Source organism: Mastomys coucha, unplaced genomic scaffold (assembly GCF_008632895.1).
Source record: "Mastomys coucha isolate ucsf_1 unplaced genomic scaffold, UCSF_Mcou_1 pScaffold9, whole genome shotgun sequence".
Classification (NCBI taxonomy): Eukaryota; Metazoa; Chordata; class Mammalia; order Rodentia; family Muridae; genus Mastomys; species Mastomys coucha.
In genome coordinates this window covers 7,238,646-7,261,934 of record NW_022196915.1, presented here as the reverse complement: position 1 = coordinate 7,261,934, position 23,289 = coordinate 7,238,646, and the positions used below count along the sequence as shown (strand labels likewise).

At 34.7% G+C, this 23,289-nt stretch overlaps 2 protein-coding genes across 9 annotated transcripts in view; both read left to right on the top strand.

The window, feature by feature from the left end:
• The window catches only part of Ppp3cb (protein phosphatase 3 catalytic subunit beta), a 50,678-nt gene extending 32,498 nt beyond the window's left edge, over window positions 1-18,180 (top strand). For 2 of the 8 annotated variants that reach the window (XM_031362090.1, XM_031362088.1), the window contains exons 10-15: window positions 2,406-2,483; window positions 6,518-6,544; window positions 8,499-8,583; window positions 9,281-9,378; window positions 14,630-14,659; window positions 16,233-18,105. In XM_031362090.1, the coding sequence (XP_031217950.1) occupies window positions 2,406-2,483; window positions 6,518-6,544; window positions 8,499-8,583; window positions 9,281-9,378; window positions 14,630-14,659; window positions 16,233-16,411 (497 nt within the window). In that variant the 3' untranslated portion in view covers window positions 16,412-18,105. Of the gene's footprint in view, window positions 1-2,405; window positions 2,484-6,517; window positions 6,545-8,498; window positions 8,584-9,280; window positions 9,379-14,629; window positions 14,660-16,232 lie in introns of all 8 variants that reach the window. The other 6 variants (XM_031362089.1, XM_031362092.1, XM_031362091.1 and 3 more) reach the window with 6 other exon arrangements.
• A 1,766-nt stretch (window positions 18,181-19,946) lies between these two features.
• The window catches only part of Mss51 (MSS51 mitochondrial translational activator), a 13,355-nt gene continuing 10,012 nt past the window's right edge, over window positions 19,947-23,289 (top strand). The window contains exon 1 of the mRNA XM_031362049.1: window positions 19,947-21,315. The gene's annotated coding sequence lies outside the window, so the exon portion shown is untranslated. The remainder of the gene's footprint in view (window positions 21,316-23,289) is intronic.

The window sequence follows — 23,289 nt, the reverse complement described above, 5'->3', positions numbered from 1 at the left end:
ATTTCTTTCTAACATCCCCCATTTCTATTTTGGTTTTGTGTGCATGTTCATCTGTAAACTGATACAAATATGTGTAGGTCCCAATGTATGCACAGATATGTGGAAGCCATAGGACAAACTTTGGTGTTATTCATCCTCGGGTGTCTTCTACATTTGAAATAGTGTCTTTCATTGACCTGGGGAGCAGCAAAAAATTTGGCTGGTTCCATCTTTCAGCTCTGGGATTACAAGTCCATAGCATCATGCCCACCTTGATTCATTTATTTATTGAGAAAAGGTCTTACTCCGTAGCTGTCTTGGAACTCACGTGGACCAAGCTAGTCTTAAACACAGAGAGATCGTTTGCCTTTGTTGCCTGGGTTCTGAGATTAAAGGCAGGTGGCACCACTTCTGGTGTTTCTAGCTTTTTATGTGGGTAGTGGGCATTGAATTCATCCCTGCACAGAAAACTAAAGATTAAGCTCTCTCCCTTGTCCTGTTTTTGGTTTCTGTTTTTGAGACTAGGTCTTACTATGCTGCTCGGGCTTGGCTGAAACTTGTGATCCTTGTGCCTTAGCCTTATAAATTTGATTATAGGCCAGTGTGCCATCACTCCTGGCTTGTGTAACATTTTAAAGATCTATCCACATTGAAGACTGAATCTGGACTTCATTCCTTTCTATGACTGAATAGTACTATATTGTGTTTTGTGGATATACTACCTTTTGTTTATTCATAACTATATTTCATATTATATGTGCATAATATATATGTGTATATATTCTAGATATAAATCTCTTATTAGATAAATGATTTGCAAATGTTTTCCCCCATTCTTTGGGTTGGCATTTTACTTTGATGATAGTAGTTTTAGTTTTTTGGTTTGTTTATTTATATTTTAATTTTTATTTATTCACTTTACATCCCACTCACTGCCTCCCTACTGGTCACCCTTTCCCATAGTCCTTCCTCCCTCCCCTCCTCTTCTTCTCTGAGAGGGTGGAAGCCCCTCCTGTGTATCCCCCAGCCCTGGCACATCAAGTCTGCGCAGGGCTAGTTGCATCCTCTTAGGCCAGACAAGGCAGCCCAGCTAGAAGAATATGTCTCACAGTCAGGCAGTGGGGTGGGTGTCTGTGTGTGTATGTGTGTGTGTGTGTGTGTGTGTGTGTGTGTGTGTGTGTGTGTGTGTGTGTGTGTGTGTGTGTGTGTGTGTATGTCAGGGTCCTAGGTCCAGCTGTGTATGTTCTTTGCTTGGTGGTTCAGTCTCTTAAGTACCCCAAGGGTCCAGATTTGTTGACTCTGTTGGTCTTCCTGTGGAGTTCCTATATCCTTTGGGGCCCACAGTCCTTCCCCCAACTCTGCCATAAGAGTCCCCAAGCTCCGTCCACTGTTTGGCTGTGGGTCTCTGCATCTGTCTCAGTCAGCTGCTGAGAGGAGCCTCTCAGAGGACAGCCATGCTAAAATTCTCTCTGCAAGCATACAGAGTATCATTAATAGTATTAGAGATTTGTGCTTGACCATGGGATGGGTCTCAAGTTGGGTTGCTTGTTTGTTGGCCATTCCCTAGACTCTGTCCCATCTCCTGTCTCTGCATTTCTCATAGACAGGATAAATTTGGGGTCGAAAGTTCTGTGCTGGTTTGATAGTAGTTTTGGAAACAGAATTTTTACTTTGTCTTTGAAACGGGATCTTCTTATATTGCCCAAGCTAGAGCCAGACCTGAGAGGAAGCAGTTCTGCTTCAGTGTTATGAGTACAGCATTGGCACATGCTTCTGTTGCTTGCTTCAGAGGTTTGTGATTTTGATGAAATTTCATCTAATTCCTAAGAATTAATTACCTAATTTATAAATATTTACCTCCATTTTTTTCTAAGTATTTTATAGTTTTAGCCCTTTGTTACATACTGAGTTAGTTTTCATATTAGTGTATTATGCGCAGGGATGGTGTCTGACTTGTTCCTTTTCAGTAGATATGCAATTTTGAAAGCCATTCTGTGTCTACTGAATTATTTTGGCACCCACGTTAAAAAACAAAAATCAACTGACATTAACTAAACTTTTATTTCTAGACCTTATTTACCTATGAGACCATTTTATAGTTTTTGTAATTTTGTCATAAAATGGAAAACTGAAGTCTGGTTTATAATTCCTCTCAGGTGTTATTTATTGAAACTCCTATATTTCTTAGCAGATTTTTTTGTGTGTCTTTTAATCCTAGTTTCTCTGAGTTCTTATCTGTTAAATTGCTTTCATTTTAAAGTTTTTTAGTTTTTAAAATTTCATCATTCTTGCTATCACGAGGTATCATATTGAATTATTGCTGTGTGTGTGTATATATATATATATATATATATATATATATATATATATATATATAGGCAATTGTATGGTTGGCATCTAACATATTCTCTTTTCTTTTTGAATAGTGACAGAAATGTTGGTAAATGTTCTGAGTATTTGCTCTGATGATGAACTAATGACAGAAGGCGAAGACCAGTTTGATGGTATGAATACTCATCTTATTATTTCTATTACTAGGTGATACCTCTTTAACTCCTGAGTCTTAGTATACTATGTATCAAAAAAAAATTTTTATTGCTTTCCCATGGCTGTCTATTTGATAAGTGAGAATTTACCACCCCCCCACACCTCAGCACACACACAGACACACATTTTAAGTGTTGAGAATAATTTAGGTATTTTTTTTTTAGCGACATGGGACTTTTAGGAAAAGGGAAGTTTGGAAGAAAGAACAGTAACAAGAAAATGGAGAGTTGTTCTTGATGAATACAGATATTACTTTTTTTGAAGAGGGCATTTAGTATACAGTGTTTGTGATTCATCAGAAACATCTCTGTGAACTCCTACTATTTATTGTATTCACTTTTTTATCAATGTAGGTTGTTCTCACCATGGTGTACTTATGTTCTAAAACACCCCCTGCTGACTTGTTAAAGATTTTGGAAGTTTGTTTTTCTTTTTCTATAGAAACAAGGTTATGTGTTGTTGTTAGCTGTAAATGTAAGCCAACAAACTTGTGTGTCTTTATACATATTTATAGTATGTATAAAGGAATACCATTAAAAATTATTGGGTTTTATGTTTTGAAATTTTTACTTAAAAATTTAAAGCTACTTAAATTTTAACAGAGTAAATATAAAGATAAAATAGCTTAAAAACTGAAAAACTATTATATTCCTTATTCTCTGTGTGTGCTTTTTGTAGTGTACTAAATTTATACGGTAGTGAACATTGAGATTTTTCATTATGCTAATTATTTTCTACATATTAATAAGATTTAATAAGGAGATATATTACCTCCTTTCTATTCCCCCCTATACACCCACCCCTTTCTTTTTTATTTTTTTATTTTTATTTTTTATTTTTGAAACAGCGACTTAATATATATCAGGCTGGCCTCAAAACTCACCCCGTAGTTAATGACCTAGAACTCCTAATCTTCTACTTTCTAATCACTGAGGCATGTGCCATCTTCCTTGGCTATTGTGTTCTCTTATTACTGTACTTTTATTAATAACTTAAAAGCAAATTTATGTTAGTTTTTTGGGAGGGGTGGAATAAGAAACATTTTTTCTCCTGAGTTTCTATTTTAAAATATTTTATCATACATAGCTTATTTTTCCCTTAAAAATGTAAGTAATTGTAATTTCTATATCACTGTATCACTAGGTTCAGATTCTAATTCCTCATGAGTGGCTCTGAGGCATCAGACAAATCATTTACACTTTGGACTTATGCTTCCCTCATCAATTTGAATATAATAATAACTATTCATGTTATAGGTATTGAGTTAATATTAAGATGATAATTGAAATAAGTCTTGGTATATGCCTTGTATGTTTTTCAGTTTCTTAAGTTTTCTGGCAATTTGTTACATTTGCTGAAATTTTCAGTGAGTGTTTTCATTGGTTTATATTAACTATATGTGTATGAAATTTTGAAAATAATGTTTAGCTTTCAAACTAAAGATTTCTTATATAATTAGTACATTTTCTGAAATTTACTCTACTAAATTTATAATTACTTCAGTTAGAATTAATTTTTTGACACTTACAAAGTTAAATTGAAACTAGTATTTTTTTTGTAATTCTCACTACTACTCAATTGCTATATTTAACATCTTCTTTGTCTATATTCAGGAATTCATTATTGTTTTAAAGGTTTGTTTTATATCTAGTAAGATGGGTAGACTTTTTCATATAGTAATTTAACTTGTGCTTTTATATTTAACTTCTAAAAATAAGTCCTTTCCATCAGGCTGGTAGTATTTCCTAACTTTTACCATTATATACTTTTCCATTTTGTTATTAGTGTTGCCAATATCATATTAAGTAGGAGTAGTAATAGGTTAGTTTCTTGTAGTAAAAAGAAAAAAGGTTTTATAGTTAAGGCTAACTTAGTACTTATTTTGAGTACCTATAATTTATATGAAGATAATATAATCAATATTTAAAATTTTAACAAGTAATATACAAAAGGTTTTATTAACTGTTCAAAACAAACTGGGAAAAGAACACATAATTTATCGGTTGCCTAAAGCATAGAAGTATTAGAATATATATTCCTTTTAAAGAGCTTGTATTTATCTTAATGTTTTCCATCATAAGATATAATTATGCCAGTTTACTTATTTGTTATATTATTCTTGCATTCCAAGGATGAATTAAATTTATTATTAAAGAGGCAGTAGTACTTGAAAAAGACTACCATTGTTTAGTAGTATCTTTCACTTTCACTCATAGCTATGTAAGCACCCAACTTCTTTGAATCTTCTCATTTATAAATTGGAGAGAACAGAAAAGATGACAATTTATTCTCAAGTAACTTGTACAGTTTTCTGCACCATTTATGACATTGTTTCTATGGGAAAATACACTGAGTTTTCTTTTGTATTCTAAAAGTAGATCTCCCATCATTGTCAGCATAACAAATGCATTTATTCCTCCTTCTTTCATCCTTTCACTAGCCAAGTATTAATATCAGAAATTCTGAAGAAGATTTAAAATTTTGAGTCCAGGAGTTTATATAGGGGAATGGGAATGGTTTGGGACAGAAAGCGTTGAAAGAATGGAGGAGAGTAGAGAGTGTTAGGTTGGACACTAAAGTTCAACATAGGATCTAGAAAAGAACTACCGGAAGCCCTCCTGTCCGCATGTTTCATCCCCTTTATCCCGTCCTTCTTTGTTACTCCTTTCACCATGATGGCATGACTTCTCTCTCTCTTTTTCTTTTCTTGCACCTCAGTTAAGCCAGCTTAGGGATATGGGAAAATTTTTGATTTTAGAAAGAAAACTTGGTAGATTTGGAGTTTGCTACAGAGGTCAAATAAGGGTTCAGTTTTTCTGTAGAAAAAGGTAGAAAGTAGGATTAGAGATTTTCCAGTAATAGGAAAGCAAAGAGTATGTTTTATAGGGTTACTTTTGAGATCTGTTAAAGTGGATTAAGACTCTTATTGATGGTTCTTTGGTACTCTACATTGTTTGTTTAATGCATGTATGGACTGTTTGTTTTTTTTTTTTCCCAGAAGATAATTCTGCATAAACATTGCATAAAACGTGTAGCATCCTTTATAGAGCTGTTAATTGTGAACACATTTTTGAACATTCATTTCTATGATTTTAGAATGCATACATTTCTTTTAGATGCTTTTGTCTTCAGTTTTGGTAAAAGAAATGCATAATCTATGTGTTACAGTATCACTAAGTTAAACTCTAGTTCCTATAGTATAATCATGTATCTTAGCAATTAGAATGTAAGATCTGGAAAACTCAGACTACCTTTATTGCTTACTCTTAAAGCTATTTACTTGGTTTCAAGCAATCTGTCACAATTTTTACAAAAAGATGTTGCTTAGTTTCCCAGATTGGATTGTAACAAACAGCACATTGTTAAATTTGAATATATGCAAACATTCCACAATTTATATTCAAGAAATCATGTCATCTTGTCATGGAATGTGGGAGACTCAACTTTTTTTTACTGGGAGTGGTTGAGGCTTTTCACTGAGAAAAGTTACCTACATTTCCTGTATATGCTACAGATTTTGCATATGTTGGTATCCTTAAAGAACCACATGAATTTGTATCTGATTTGTGTCATTGCTTTTCACTTAACATACTTCATGGATGGCATATTTCCTTAGGGTTATGGCTATAAGTGTGTGGTTGTTAGCACAGTCTTTTATTGGTCTTATGTGTTTTCATGTTTTTTTCCTGTCCCTAATTATGTCTATTTTCATCAAAAATTACAATCACTCTGTTCATAATTTCTTTCTGAACACATATCCTTTAAGAAATCTTTGCTTTAGAATTCTACGCTATAGCATCTGTCTTTTATTCACCAAATTCTACAGTACTACATTTTTCAAAATTTCAAATATGAGGGCCTTCATTTTTCTCCCTTTCTTTCTACATTCATCCTTCAGTACCACTGCCAAGTTAAATTTCTATCTTTTTATTTGTCTCAACCACCTTTTCTCCATCATTCACTTCCTTTTTTCTGGACTCTCCATCTGAAGAACGGCTCATATATGGCAATAAAAAAGGTACAGACCAGACAGAGTAACATTGTTTTGAAATATGACTTTATAAGTTACTTCATGTCCGTGTAAGTTGGCATATTCATTAATCTTTTGAGTCTTTTTGGGCCTTGTGCAAATTTAGCCTGACATATGAGTTAGTATTTGATGTTTTAGAAGTCATATTCCAAGACATCTGTCTTTCTGTGCATGGAAATAGTTTTCCCTCTTTTCATTCCTCTTGTTTTAAAATTTCATTCTTTTGCTTATTTGTAATGTTTTGTCCTTTTTCCTGCATGATTAGGGGTGTTTGATTGTCTTATTCCCCAAAGTACTTTTAAAGTGGACATTTACTTTAATATGATGCATGATGTGTTTATAGACTGATTTTTAAATCCTGATTTGTACAGTGTGTTTATATTTCTTAAAATTTTTAATTTGAATTCAGTATAGTTTTCATATCATTTGGTTTTACAAATATAAATTAAGGCTGAAAAGATAAACATATATTGCTATAGCCATCCTTGTTAACCTACTACTCCATACACAAATCAAACTATTTTAAAATTTCTGCAATTTTAAAAATAAAATCTGTATTAATTTATTAGAAGAAAATCAGACTTTCTATCCTTGGAGGAGTTATTTAGTAAACTCAGAGGTTTGGTTTTTTGTTTTTGTTTTCCTTTTCTCTTCTTTTGTTTTTGTTTTGTTTTGTTTTGTTTTTTGTCTATAAAATAAGGAAATATACCCAGTGTGTCTTCAGATTCTGATATTCTTTGATACTTAACCTTTTTAGTTAATCTGAAGAACACGTCTTTGATGCTGTAATGACTGCATAGTTTTGGGCGTGGAGCTTCAGTGCTCTCTATATAATCCTTTAGAGAATAACAAATAAGGTAACTGGAGCCCTGCTCTCTAAATACATGCTCTTTTCATCCTTGAACTTGGGCTTTTTTTTCCCCTGTTTTCATTTTAATTAAGTCTAGTCATCATCTTAGTTTTGAATCATATGTATTTGTAGTCTGTTTGAATTTTAAATGAAATGTTGTCACCTACAAGACTTCTGATTGTTCAGACCTCTGCATACCTAAGGTTTATTTTGCTCTAGCATCTTGGCCTTTCCTTGACCTTCTCCTCAACAAGTGCTTCCGTATGCGTGTTTTCATCATGTTGAAGCACAGGTGTAAGGAAACACACTCTGGTCCAGAGTGACTCTAGTTGCTATATATGTGGTAACAAGACTGACATTATTGTTCTTGCTGGAGACCAAAGGAAGGAAGAATGATCCTTTGAGTCTGTCCAGCCAAGGAGCCAGTTCCTTTGTTGTATTCTTTAGCCAGCTTTTCGGGGGAGTCTTCTCTTAGTATTTATCTCATATTTGCCTATGGTTATTAAAGCTTGATTTTAGAGGACAGCTAGTCCTTGAAGTTAAGAGATATTTATTGTTTCTAAAATACTGCTTGTGGTCCCTACTTTGTGATCACCTTTGTAATTATTGTTATCTTCGTACATTTTTTGTAGATTAAGGAAACTTATTCTTTTATAATATGACATTTCTAGTGTGCATGTTAAACACTTTTGTGATGAACAGAAGCCTTCCATTTGTCTTAGTCTGCATGCCATAGGCTCCCATTAAAATTTAAAACTATAAGATTGTTTCTATTTTTTTGTAATACACATAGGGCTCAAGTCTTTCCTACCTCTACCCCATTTTACTTCTCTCCTGATTAGTCAGTCATGTAAGGTAATTAACGTTTGTGTATTGTTCTTATCAGTCCTCAATTTTTGACTAGTGTTGGGCTAATAATCATTGAGGGACTGAGAAACTTTCTGACATGAGTTCATCTCATCTCCTCCATGTGAACTGGTAGCAGGAGTCCTGGTATTGATTTAGATGAGTCTGGAATAGGTTAGAAGATTAATAAAATAATGCTTGAGTGCCCTAAACTTGAGCCTTTTTTTCTATTTATTCCATTGAAAGTAGGTTCAGCTGCAGCCCGGAAAGAAATCATAAGAAACAAGATCCGAGCAATTGGCAAGATGGCAAGAGTCTTCTCTGTTCTCAGGTACTGATACATTTTTCTGATTGTTTGCAGAAACTATTTCATTGTATTTTATGAGCATTGTTCTGGTTGATACTAAAAGCAACTGGCTTTCTTTTATATTGAAACTAGTTGTAGGGTTGTATACTGTTAAAGGGAATAGAAATTCATTTGAAGTGATGTTTTGTTTGCTTGCTTTTGTTTTGTTTTGTGGTGCTAGTATCAAACCCAGGACCTAAAACATACTAAACACAGTCTGCCACTGGAATTTAATCTTGTGATGAAACCACCGAATTTATACCTTGAAAATTAGACCAGGAAAGATTCCTGGTGAATTTTCTCATCCATATAATCCTATATTTGTTTTATGAGAGTACAACTTAGCTTTCTTGGGGTTAAAATTTAGGAAGACGATGTTTCAGGAAAACAATATATGCTTCAATTATGTCTCCCCTCCTAAATGAAACATTTAGAATATGGGAAAATAAGTATCTTGGAATTAGAAAATATGTTCATAACAATGAATGTAATAAATTATATACATGGACTATGTCTGGGCCATAGCTCCTCTTTTAAAGTAAATACTTATTGATAGATTTTTGTTTTGTTCCTTTTTGCTTTTTGAAATTTTGGGGATCAAGCCCAGTGCACTGTGCATACTAGGCAAATGTACCTCTGAGCTACTAATCCTTCTTACACTTGTTAAATTTCTCTGCTATAGGGAGGAGAGTGAAAGTGTGCTGACACTCAAGGGCCTGACTCCCACAGGGATGTTGCCTAGTGGAGTGTTGGCTGGAGGACGCCAGACCTTGCAAAGTGGTAATGATGTTATGCAACTTGCTGTGCCTCAGATGGACTGGGGCACACCTCACTCTTTTGCTAACAATACACATAATGCATGCAGGGAACTCCTTCTGCTTTTTAGTTCCTGTCTTAGCAGCTGACATACGCAGGGTATTATATGATAGGCATCTGATTAGTGTCTGGCCAGGGCATAATATTGATAGAGCGAGTTGTCTTTTAACAATCAGTTCCCCAGCTTTTCATAAAGTGATATGGGAACAGCTCATGTCATAATTCTGAAATATTTATTCATTTGTTTAATGCACCCTTTTCTTTTAAAAGCCTCAATCAAGAATGTGAATCAGGGATATATATATATATACATAACTAAAATGGAAATGTAATTCCAAGTTTCTTACTTTTAAATTTTACATAATTGTATTAGATTATTGCTTATATTTTCAAGTATTTATTTTTTGAGTTAAAAATCTGCTTAGGCCCCAAACTTCCTTAAAGCACTCATTTGCCAAAAGATTTATGCCAAGCTTTGTACCCTGGTAAATGATTAGAGTTTGTTTTCTGTGGTGTTTGTCAAATGTTCTATGTATAATTGACTGTCTGTAACATGCTGTTTCCTTCCTCTGCAGATATAGCTGCTTTCCTAAATCTGTCTGTCTTTCTTTAGGATAGCTGTATGTCTGTAAATATATGTTCAATTAAATTACTCTATCAGACGCTTGTCTGTCTTTTGATGTAGAAGCAGCTTTGTAGCACCTTGATTTTAGGTTTGCTGCATTTGTTGCTGCATTTGGTTCATTCTGAATATGAATGTAACATTACGTATTAAGCTATTGTTATGAAGGGTTGAATTTAAATCATGTAAGTCAAAATTGAAAGGGTGTTATTAAGTGTGCCTTTATTTTGCATGAAAATAAAAAAATTATACGTAAAGCATTCCTGTAATCTGGCTCATTGAATATTTTATGTTTCTTTTAAAAAGCTAACTTTATTGTTTTAAGCATCTGGGTAAACTTTGAAAGCCCATTACAGATTGAATAGAAAACAGAGGTGTGAATATTGCAGCCAATACACAGTAGCACACAGTCTTAATTTTTTTCCCTTATGGATAGAATACAAAATTTGTGATATGGAAAAAACTATACATAAAAGCAACTTTGACAGGCCATTGTTTTATTAAAATGGCAGTGATAGATCTGTTGTTTTTACTACAGTTTCTGATTGGTGTTATAATTAGTAAATTTTTAAAGTGGGGGGAAAAAAGGAATTTAAGTATTGGAATAAATTTCAAACTCACTTGTGATGTTATTTCACTCAGTTCCAAAACAAATCCTTTTTAATTAAAGTAATTTTTGGTAGACATAATTTTTAGTTCGTGTTATTTTATCATGTGTTGTTACCACTGGTGCAAACAAGAAGTACAGCTAGTACAGCAGTGGCGTTCATTTTGAATAGAAACTACATATAACTTCAGATTTCTATGATGAATGAGGTTTTTTTGTTTTGATTTGTTTTGTTTTGTTTTTTAAGTTTTTGTCACAGTTCTAGAGGTCTAAAAATATAGAACCTTGAACACTACTGAACGACTGGACTATATCCCATCCCTAGATCTCTTTTCTCTTACTTTTGGATTTAAAAGAAAGCTCCTTGTAATTTTCTTTGCCTTGAATTTTCTATTACAAATATTTTTAAATGTCGAAGAAAATTACATGAATGTAAATTAAAATATACTCTAAACTTTAAATATTCAGTAAAAATTTAAAAATTGTTACTAGTAAAGATCATTTTAATAAGGGAAAATACACCCTTTGTTTAGAAAAGAAAAAAACAAAAGATACCATATTTAAATAAATATACTTAACATCTCTCAGTTATCCTTGGATATATTATTAGTTTTATATTGTATCCATGGCAAACAGTGCTTTCAGATTTCACACTTAGCACCTGCTAATTACATGCTTTGTTGACAGCTTGGTACTTCTATTTATTCTTAATTTGCATGCAGCCTGAAGCTCATTCCTTCAACTTGGAAACCACCCTCAACTGCAGGGAAGGTTTGGGAGACAGCAGCTTTGCTGAAGGGACTGTCTGTTCCCAGCATAGAGTGAGTTACTGGAAGGAGCTGAGCGTGAGGGGTCTAATTTGGGAAACTGGACAGCTCCCTAGTTTTGCTAGGGACGGCTCTTGATGTTATGGTTTAAGCATTTGATTTAAGTTATTTCCCTAGCATATAGAAACCACATCTTTGAGATGTGTTATTAAAAGATTAATACTTTAAATATCTATAGATAACAAACTCTGATGTTAATGTATATGACTAAGAGGTAATATAAAAATGAATTTAACTCTTAAACTTCAAGCCTATTTTCAGATTATAGAAGGTACCTTTTCCATATCTTAAATTTTTTTTTTTTTTTTTTGGTTTAGTTTTGTTTTTTAAGACAGGGTCTCACGATAATAGCCTTGGCTGGCATAGAGTTCATAGACCAGACTGCCCTCAAACTTATACAGGTTCTCCAGCCTCTGCCTATGCCTGCTGGGATTAAATGCACAAGCACCACCATGCCCAGCTTCTTTTTATTATCTCTGAAGCTAATTTACATGTTATTTCTTGGGCAGAGGGGGTTGGTTTTTAAAAACTACAGTTCTGCTGCAATGTGATTTTTGGAGTTTTATATATCTGCACCCATAGTAATTTGATTTGGAATTAACCTTATAATTCTATCCACAACACAACCTATATGGGAAAATATATAGGTATCTATTTTAATAATGCCAAATTTCTTTTGATAATTTATTCTTTGTTGTATTAAAGAACGAAATAGTTAAAGGCAGCACTGTACTGACACTTATTAGCACTGTCACCTGTGTAATTAGTGAAGGAAGGAGACATACAGTAATGACTTTGAGATAGAATTTTACAATTGCCAAATGTTTCTTTCTAGTTTACTATTTAAGCTTCAGATGTTAATATGTCAGTTTTAAGCCTCTCAGCTTGACAGAATATGTAGCTTACTGTAAAATTTCATAGTTTAGAAAGTTTATTAGTAGGATTAAATTTTTTTAGTATAATTAACTAGATAGTAGTTCTCTTAATGGGATCAATTTTAGTCTTAATTTATTACCATATACAAGTTGGAGAGTACTTCATATATAATCACTTCTAGTATCACAAACTCTTATATTCTGATGGACACTTTTTTCTTCATTCCACTTTATGAAGAAAAATGTTCACATTCTGAAGGGGATATTAATGTTTGAGGACTAATAAATATAGATGGGTCTTTTTTCATTCTATTTTGTGCATTTTCTGTTTGTTTATTTGAGACAAGGTCTCTATGTAGCCCTGGCTGTCCTGGAACTCATAGAGCTCCACCAGCCTGAGTGCTGAGATCATAGGCATTACTGCCATGCCCAGTTAGGTGGATCATTTGTTCCTGTTTTCTGCCTGGGCAAGTTTTGTAGAATTCTTTCCAGATACAGAGTGCTAGGGTTTTTGTTTTTTTTTTTTTTTCCAAGAATGAGTTCCATGGTGGACATATAACGTGTATATCTGAGTAGAAATGTGATTTAATAGTTACGGAAAACTAAATCTTTATTCAATATTCATCCAACCTCTTGGATCCCCAAGTCACTTTACAAGACTACCTATATTTTTTAAGTTTAGTTTATAAGGATCTTCCATTCATAACTATTTTGGATGAAATAATGTCTAAATCATACTGTTTCTTAAAAAGATGTTTCAGAAATAAGTATTTTAATTACCTTTATTGTAGAAAAAAAGCAAAGCAAAAAGAATGTGACATTCTTATAACATGAGTGTGCACACTTTGGGTACAGAAAGGGTAATATTGTCAAGCAAGTACTATTATTCCTTGCATTTTAAAATTTTATTCCCCTTTGTCAACTTTTTATGGCTTAAACCCAAAAATAAATGAATATGTATCCTTTAAATTATTTTGTAATGTTATTTTATTATCTTATTCATATGGGTGTTTGGCCTGCATATATGTACAATGCACCGTGTGCATGAATGGTGTCCTCTAAATTAAGAGGGTGTCAGATCCCCTGGGACTGGCATTAGAGATGATTGTTGGATGTCAAGTGGTTGCTGGGAATCGAACTTGAATTCTCTGCAAGAACAGCTAATGCTCTGACCCATCAACTTTGCATTACCTAAAAAAGGCATCTTTGATTACAAAATACATGAGTAAATATTCAGTTCTTTAAATGTGCCAGTACAAGTTATACCAAGAATTTTTTTTCTTACATGATCCATATATCGTATCCAGATTATGAAATAATTAGGATTCATTGCCTGAAAGATGTTAGTTCCTTTCCTTAATGACTTTCTGATTAGTGTACAGGTTTGAAAAGATACCTAGTAGTAGCTTTTCTTTCTTCACCTAAGAATACAGTCTTGTCCCTTCTAAGCATATTCATCATCATGATAAACTTGATATAAATAGGATTTTTACAGTGTTATAGGTGTTTAGATAGTTAGGCAGTCAACATTAGAATAGGGTCAGGGTACAGTGGTATACACTTATAGCCCTTCAGCTACTCTAGAAACTGATGCAAGATGATCACTTGGTAAGGAGTTCAAGGCCAGCCTTCTTCAAAACAAACAAACCCCAAGTTCTTAGCATAGAAAATTGATCATTTTAGGCTCCCCCTAAAAAAACAGAACTTGAGAATTAGACTAATAAAACAAATTCAGAGTCCTTAAATTTCATCATAGTTATACCAGATTTTGTTGTTTATTCTTTGCACTGAAGGGACAGAAATCTGTTACTGACCCCCTCTAGTTTTTATCTTAGAGAACCAAGTGGTGATGAATGTTAAGAAGTGAAAGAAAGATCTTCTTGTTTGTTTTTCTGCTACAGTGCTATTATCATAATTTTCCTATAATGGTAATTCACTGATAAAACAAACAATGGAAATTTTTAGAACAATCAAAACAGTAAATTCAACATGAGTAATTAATACATACTGGAGTATATTTGCATGGGTGCTGAGGTGTCTGTCTTTACATTAGGTCTATATGTCCTGTGCTCTGATGTCATAGTACTGTGTGTAAGCTGTGCTGTGTTAGAAATTGGGGGATTGTATGGGGCTCTCTAATGTGGGTATAGTTTGTGTTCAATTGTAAATGATGTAGTTTGGGGTTACTGTGTTATATTAAGTGATCATTGCCTTTTCTGCTGTACAATATGACCCTTCTCATCTCTCTCATTCATTTTGCATGCCTCTGCTCACTTCTGTACAGCCACAGTTGAGGCTATTGAGGCTGAAAAAGGTACGATCAGAGTCCTTGCACTGGACAGGGATCTATGGTCTGTGGGTGGGAATCAGAGAATATCCTGTGGGTGTATCTTTTATGCCTAGCTCGCACAGATGAATCATACTGGCTAACTCATCAAGTTTAACAGTCACATTCCTCTTTTATTTAAATCACAATAGCTGATACCTGTATATATAATATATCTTTGCTCTTTTCTAGTATAATCTAGAGTTCATTGTTGCTGATTTCCTTAGCATATGTTATATATGTAGCAGCTATGTTGCCTGTTTTAGTGGACATTATTAAACTAACCCTGCAAGTAGAGATCTAGCCATATTTTGTCTGTTTATGCTACACAGATTTTTCCCCCTAAGTGAAACCCTCCATTAAATAAACACGTGAGTTTATTTTTTTACCCATTCTAGTACAGGAACTATTACTATAATGAGTTTTGTTTTGTTTCTTGCAGTTTGGGCTACAGTTTTATAGTTAAGATTATATTCATATGTATCAAGACTTAACTTGATATTACACACTTCTGTTTAGTGGCTGTAGCCATTTGTTTGCTTCATGCTTATATACAGTGCTAGAGATTAAATATATTAAACAGGCAGACTGTAAGTAATTGTATAGATATTTTTAACTAACATTTTGTTAATGGAATCTACCTCCTTCCAGACAAAGTAATATTGAATCCATAAATATTCATGTATGCTTGGCTTGGTGTTGAATGCTTATCTTAGCATTAGGGATGTTGAGTTAAGAGGATCATGAATTTGAGGTCAGGCTAAGCTACATAATTCCAGGTAGTGAGGCCCTGTCTCAAAACAGTTAAACCAAAAACCTTGATACTCAGGAAGGAGTGCCATTGGTTTTGATATAGCTTGTATTAATTAGCCAGAAGATGAAAGGAAACGTGTTTTTAAATGTAAAATTATGAATCCCTTTTGTTAGCATCCAAACACAGTTGTAACTTGGGAGGGCTTCCCACCCTTTTTATTTTACACTGCTGCTGCTGGGGTGAGCGTTCTTCACGGTAGTCCTTACCTGCTAAGTTTTACTTCAGTTCTTTTTCCTCCCAAGTTTCTAGTACATATTTGTGTGTTGAGGTTTGTCCATCTTTATCTTCCTCACTTGCCTCCTGTTTACTACTTCATGGTCACCATGTGATCTTAGGTCTGAGGTAAATAGGAGATAACTGGTTTAGTAGTAGCAGACAGATACCTTGAGACCATTGCCTATAGGCTGGTTTGTTTTTTGTTTTTTGTTTTTTTTTTTTTTTTTTTTTTTTTTTTTTTTTTTTTTTGTAAGCAGGGAAAGGTAATTTTAGTATTTTTGTTTTGATTTATTTAAAGTGAAGCAAACAAAACCATGCTAACTCGTCATCTATGAAGCTTTCTCCTTTTTATTTAGGATTAAAAATGTTTCATATTTTAATAGGGAGACTCAAATGGGGATAGAATTCAACTAAAGTAAAATTTAAATGTTGATATTTACAGTAATTTCTTTTCTTCTTAAAATTCGTTGTTTTTGAAAACTCAGAACTATTTTCACAATTACTGACTTATCGAATTTGCGTTTTGTTAAGCAATACGAGGATTCTCTCCACCACATAGAATCTGCAGTTTTGAAGAGGCAAAGGGTTTGGATAGGATCAATGAGAGAATGCCGCCCCGGAAAGATGCTGTGCAGCAAGACGGTTTCAATTCCCTGAACACCGCACACACCACTGAGAACCACGGGACTGGCAACCACAGTGCCCAGTGACCAGCGGCTGCCCAGGGACTCTCATGTCTTGGGCCCCAAATGGACAGATTACTTAAGGAGCTGGAGGGGTCGACCAAGCTGAGGATAAATATTGTAATCTCTCTGAAGAAACCATTGTGCTTTTTGAGACCTGTGCCCCCTTCCGGAATGGATGCTTGAGGGCCCTGGGGCTTGTGCCGTCTCTAAGATCGCTGCCACAGAGGAGAGCAGTGAGCAAGGGGCTTGGGGCAATTCCCAGTGGAGGATATCTACACCTCCATTTATGCTTGTGGTTCACACATTTACGTTTACAAATGAGATTTCCTTTGTTTTTCCCCTCAGTAGAATTAGATTTTTTCAACCATGACTTTAAATACAATCTTTAGAGTTAATGTGGAAAACACCCCCACCCCCACCCCATGAAATGTCTTTAAAAGGATGGATTAGCATGGTCTTAAAATATATTTCTGAGGTTACTAGATGTATTTTGAATTGTAGACAAAAATCTGAGAAACCCAGTTGGTGTTTATATAAAATGCTGACCTCAGGTCATAGTTCTTAAATGTGGCTAATTCTGTAACATAGTCTTGGTATTTTTCAATTATGAATGCATAAACTATTTCTAAGAAGACTCTTACTTGAACAAAATCCAAAAACCAATTTAGATTCTTTTTTGCCCATATCTTTTGAGATTTACACCCCAGAGATTTAAGGAAAAAAAAAAACTACATTTTAAAATTATGAAGAATTACAGAATTACTCATTTAAGGTACTTTAAAAGAAGTTTGTACATTGTCAAAGTAAATTTTAATTCAAATCATGTCTGTAAACTTGACGTATTTTGTGTATGCATGTTTTCATTTTGCAAATATTTAATATATAGACCTATGATGTACAGGTACAACATGTATAGGTTACGTAGATATGAGAAATTTTAGTTTATTGTGAGTACTCCAGTTGCTTAAAAAACCACCAGGGTGATTTGCTGCTGGCTTTGTATCATTTTTATGTTTAAATGCAAAGGAAATTAAAAATGTCTGGAAATGTTTCTGACTAAGTAATGCAGCCTAGAAGCAATGGTTCTCTTTAGCCCTTCAGATGTTAGTGGAAGCATAAGAGTCAAGACTGCATGTCGAAATTTTACTTTTGATAGTTACAGAACTGCTTGGTTAAACTAAATGGAACCATGTGCTAATTTTACAGTTACTGACCTGTACTGATTGCCACTGTAGTTTGGTATTTCCCTTTACTTTGGTGGCCTGCTTCCCTCATGCCCTGGAGTACAGCTCATAGCACCAGGCAGCGGAACCATCTGTTGTTTTGTTTGCCAGAAAGTGCACCCTGTATGGTCTTCTGTCTAAGTTGGAAATATTATGCATGTGCAGGACTATTCAAGTATTTTATAAACAGTAGCACACAATAAATTCCATGCATGGGCCGCTGCTCCTATCTCTGTGTTGGGTTTTATTTGGAAGATCTAGTCTGATTTAACCTTTTTATGCAATTTGTAAAATCTCTGTTAACGAAGCTAGGATATTTTTAGAAATTGTCCTATAGATAATTAATGATGATTTCATGAGTTAAATTCTTGTCTTCATAAAATTTTATTTTCCCCTTCAACTTTTGTTATACTTTTCTATTTAATGTAAGTAGTTGAGTATTGAAGAACTTTGGATGCCTACAGTAATTTTCCAAAATATAATATAATATTTGAAGTGGTAGGATGCTTGTCAGTCATGTGCAAAGCTCCAGGTTCAACCTCTAGTACCATACATAAAATAAAGTCACTGTTTTCACCTACTCTGGGTTGGAAGACATGTTCTACTCTTGAACTTTGTTAGAGTGATACTGATAAATTGAGTATTTTAACAATAAGCAAAAATACTAATATTAGGTTGCTCTGCCTCCTCTGCCATTGTTGAATTGCGTATAACATTGTGTAAATTGAGAACTTGCTCACAATTTATAATATGGCAAGTAACTTTAAACAGTGGCTATGAGACATATAAGGCATCATTTTATATCAAAATGTATATTCTAGGCAGATTCCAGTTAAAAACACTCGAAATTATTAACTATAGTGTCTAATATAATATTAAATTGTAAATCAATCCATTAGCTGCCTCTAAAATTACTGTGTAATATATACTTTGAAGATTTTTCCTAATTTTGTTTTATGAAAATTACACATTGTTAGCTGGGCGGTGGTGGCACACGCCTTTAATCCCTGCACTTGGGACTCAAAGGCAGGTGGATTTCTGAGTTCAAGGCCAGCCTGGTCTACAGAGTGAGTTCCAGGACAGCCAGGGTTTCACAGAGAAACCCTGTCTCGAAAAAAAGAATAAAAAGGAAAATTACACATTGTTAAAATAGAGACTTAACTAGTATATTAAGTGCTAATAACTTCGTAGCTCTATAATTTATTGCTATATTCATGGTTATATAGTGTTTGTGGGAGTCATAGGTAAACAAAAAGCATCATTATCAACTTGTAGGATTACAGGTTAGTGATTAAAAATTAAGGAGAAAGTAATAGAACTCAAACAAATATACCTGAAAATGGTAAAGTTGGGGGCTGAAGAGATAACTCGGTGGTTAAGATCTCTGGCTGCTTTTCCATTGGCCCTGAGTTCAATTCCCAGCAACCACATGGTGGCTCACAACCAACAGTAATGAGATCTGATTCTCTCTTCTGGTATACGTGAAGACAGAGCTCTCGTATATAATAAGAAGCAAATAAATCTTAAAAAAAAAAACAAAAAAAGAAATAGGTAAACTTTAAAAAAAGAAAGAGGAGGCTGGCTGTCACCCAGCCTCACAGACTTCTTTCAAAATTAATAAAGTATGAAATTCTTTCTAACCCCTACCCTACCCTCTCCTTCCTTTTTTTCTGAAAATAATCTATGTAGCTCAGATTATCCTTCAGTTCATCTATCTTCCTGCCTCACCCTCTCAAGGACTAGGATTTTTATAGGAATGGACTATCATGCCTGGCTTTTCATCTTCATGGATAGTTTTACCAAAAGTAGTGAAATGTTTAGATAATTTTCATTACAACTCATGATACAATTTGTGGAAAATTCAGATCTCTAAATTGTTTCTTTAAGTGTCTACCAATATAAGTAGTGACACTACAATAGAAATATCTGCCATCAGTTTTTTTCTCCTTTTACTATCCTTTATCTCCAAAAGTTGATACTTCTGAGTTATCAGAGTCAGTCTGTGCTTTCTTTTATCTTTTTTAAAGATTTATTTATTTATTTACTTAATGTATATGAGTACACTGTAGCAGTCCAGGCACATTGGATCCCATTACCGATGGTTGTGAGCCACCATGTGGTTGTTGGGAATTGAACTCAGGACCTCTGAAAGTAGTCAGTGCTCTTAACCACTGAGCCATCTCTCCAAACCCCCACCCTATGCTTTCTTATATTTTCTGGAGTTCAGGCATCAGCAACAGAACTTTTTTTTTTTTTTAACTATATGTAAATACACTGTAGCTGTCTTCAGACACTCCAGAAGAGAGCATCAAATCTCATTATGGATGGTTGTGAGCCACCATGTGGTTGCTGGGATTTGAACTCAGGACCTTCAGAAGAGCATTCAGTGCTCTTACCCGCTGAGCCATCTCTCCAGCCCCCAGGAACAGAACTCATAACCTCATTGAAGATAACCATTTAATTTTGAAGTTCCTTTAGTTTGAATTTGACCTGAAATCTTTATCACAATGATAACCTCTATTTAATATGCAGTCTTTGAATATTATAACTGATTTCCTTTGTTTACAGCTATTCTATATAGTGTTGTGCAATGTTTCATTGACTCCTTACTTGTGTGTAGTTCCTGTTTTCTATAGTTTGGGAATCCTTTGGAATCCTTTCTTGGTATCAAAACTTTATAAAGTTGTATACTACATTTTAGCACCCCATTGTCAGAAGTTCTGTCTTCCATAGTCAGGTAAGTGACAGCAGAGGTTAAATATAAGTTAAAAAAAGGAGGGGGGCTGCCCAGGATCACTATCCAAATATCAGCTGTTAGAGTCTTCAGCTCAGTAGTTATAAGTGGAAAGGAGCACTTCCTGTATCGGCAGCATCCTTTACCAGGAGTGAAAAGATAATTGTTTTCCATCCCTATAAATAATATATATTTTTACTCAGTAACTCAAAATTGGTCTTACTTATTTTCATACTTCAAAAGCATTTCTTCTCCTATTGAAAATGTCGTGTAGAATGTCCTTTGAGAATACCTTACACATGGGTGAAGTGATTTTTTCCAAAGTAGTTCTTGTTTTTTCTGTAGTTAAGTTCCTTGTACCATTAAATGGCACTTTTCTTCTGCCTTCTTGGGATAATTATATTTGTACTTGATCCTATTTTGGACATTGTTGGGTTCTATTTGACAAGCTACAAAAGGACATCAGGTGTGGAGAACTCATCCTGGGTCTAGACTGATACCCACATTTTCCAGTGATTCCTTTTCTTTGGTTTGGTGCCTATCTTTCCAGCCAAATACTGATTCCCTAATTAATCCCAAGGGATTCCCCCCTCCTAATGAAGCTGTAAAGTGAGAGCAGAAATCTACCTTGAGAGACATCCAGGAAATAGTAGGTTTCATCTTTCCTCAGCTTGCCTGTCTTTGGTGAGTTGGAAAGTGTTGACAGAGTCTTGAGCCCTCTTGGCAGAGAATAAGGGTCAGAAAGAGAACTCAAGCAGATGTCCAGGTCCTTACTTGTCTCGTTAGGGAGAATTCATCCTTGTCTGTCTGGTTGGCAGGGCACATGTTAGTCACTGAGACCCAGCATTTCAGCAGTTTGCAGAAGTGATATGAACAGACAGCTGCAAGTGAGACACAGCCTAGTTCTGAAGAGATGAAGCATTCACTTCACTTGGAAGAAAGAGAAGGAAGGAAGCCTAGGGCTTAACAGGGTAAGTTACTTTCCCATTAATCTGTCTACTTAGTTCATTTTATAATTCTGTAAAGTAATTATCACTTGAGGGAGTGTTAATCACTGACTAAGCAGCTAATGTGGTTAGAATAGCAATGTCCTAAATGTACTCAACCCCCTTCTCCCCACATTTGGGGGTTTTGTTCTTTGATTTCTGAGACATTATCCAGATTGGGCTCCCTATGATCATCCTGCCTCAGCTTCCTGAGTCCTGGAACAAATGTCCATCACCGTGTAAGCCTTCTCCTACCCTATTCAAGGAGCCCAGTAATCATTTCTGCTTCCCTGGGTCTTCCCACTTCGATCCAAAAGATGTTTTGTATTTGCTGATGGATTTGAGAAACTTTAGTGTGATCTCCTGGTCTGGAGACAGTGCAAATATGACTGTATCTTATGTGAAATATGGCACTTAGTTAATAAGGAAGGAGAAAGAGGGGAGTGTGGTGTTTAGCATAGGTTAATATTTTAGGGTAGACTTTGGAGATGAAGGTAAGAATTTTTCTAGGAGCTAGCTTACACTTTTATAGTTAGTGTTTTCTCTGAGTCATGGATGACTTAAACTCTGGGGAGTTCTAAGTGCTTTCTGGTTTCACCCTTCCATGTCCTCTGGGTCTCCCCTTCTCCCCGTTGCTGTTCTCAGTGTGTACTCCTTGAACCTGGAGGAGCTTAGGACTCTGGGAAAGCTAAAACCAGGGTTTGGGTCTGCAATAGGCAAATTCAGAAATGATTACACACTTGCACACAAACACAAGTGTAAAGACCTGTCTTCTCATTCCTATATTCTCACCTTCCTATCAAAAAGTCAGTACATTTATAACTTAGGTCATCAGTGTGCTCTGAATATAGAGGAGTTTATGATATTAGAGATTCGCCATAACCACTTTTTCCTTCAAGTGGTATGCTACTTTTGATTTCTGTCTAGTTATATCTACCCTTCTACATACACAGAAGTTTATGACCCACTTTCAGCTACACAGTTCAAGGCCAGCCTGGACTACATGATACCTTATCTCTAAACAAAGTGATGGTAGGTGGACTGGGGTTTTGCTTAGTGGCAGACTATTTACTTGGTATAGGCTTAGATTTGATCCCTGGCATTGTTGAAGGAAGGATAAATTATAGGAATAATTAAGTCAATTCGTGGAAATGGGGTTCAGAAGTATGAAGACAAAGAGAATCTCTTCTTTGGAACAGGGAAATGACTTTTGCAGCCCATTATGGCCTGGCAAAATTATGATCTAGAAAAAGAAATAAAGATGGGTATGAGCTTGATGATTATGGAAAGAGTCTGTTGATTTTGATACCTGTATACATTTTGTAGCTGCATGATGATTCTGGAAAGTTCCCTTTAACAAATCTGATTGAAACGGATCAAATGTCAGGCCATTTTTATAACAAAACATGATCCCTAATGTGAACCCTGTTACCTTGTTTGCAGTAGAACCAACTTCTGCCAGTGTTGTTATCCTCTATCCTTTCCTTGTCCCTGGAGACAGTAAACCTGGATATTAATAACTTTATCCTCTCTGTGTCTATAGATATTTTTATTTCTTAAAGTTTTCCAGGTTGAGGAAAATTTTACATATTAAATGAAAACTTTTAAAGTTAGCAATAAAATGGCATTTAGTGCTCTCTGTACGTAGTTTTTTTGATGTAGTATATATAGTGTTGCTATAATACTCTCCTGGTGTTCATGGAGCCCTGGGTTTGATTCTCATCCTTCATAAACCCAGCATGGTGGTACATATTTGTAGTCAGAATGAACATTCATGAGATAGAGACAGAAGAATCAAATATGAAGCTTATTCTCACCTCATTAGGAAGTTAGCTGTCAGCTTGGGATACTTGAAACCCTGTCTCAAAAGTTCTTTTTAGTTAATTAAAAAATTTTAAGTATATTCACAATGTTAAACAACCTCTGTATCTAGATCTGAAACATTTTCATTCTTAAAAA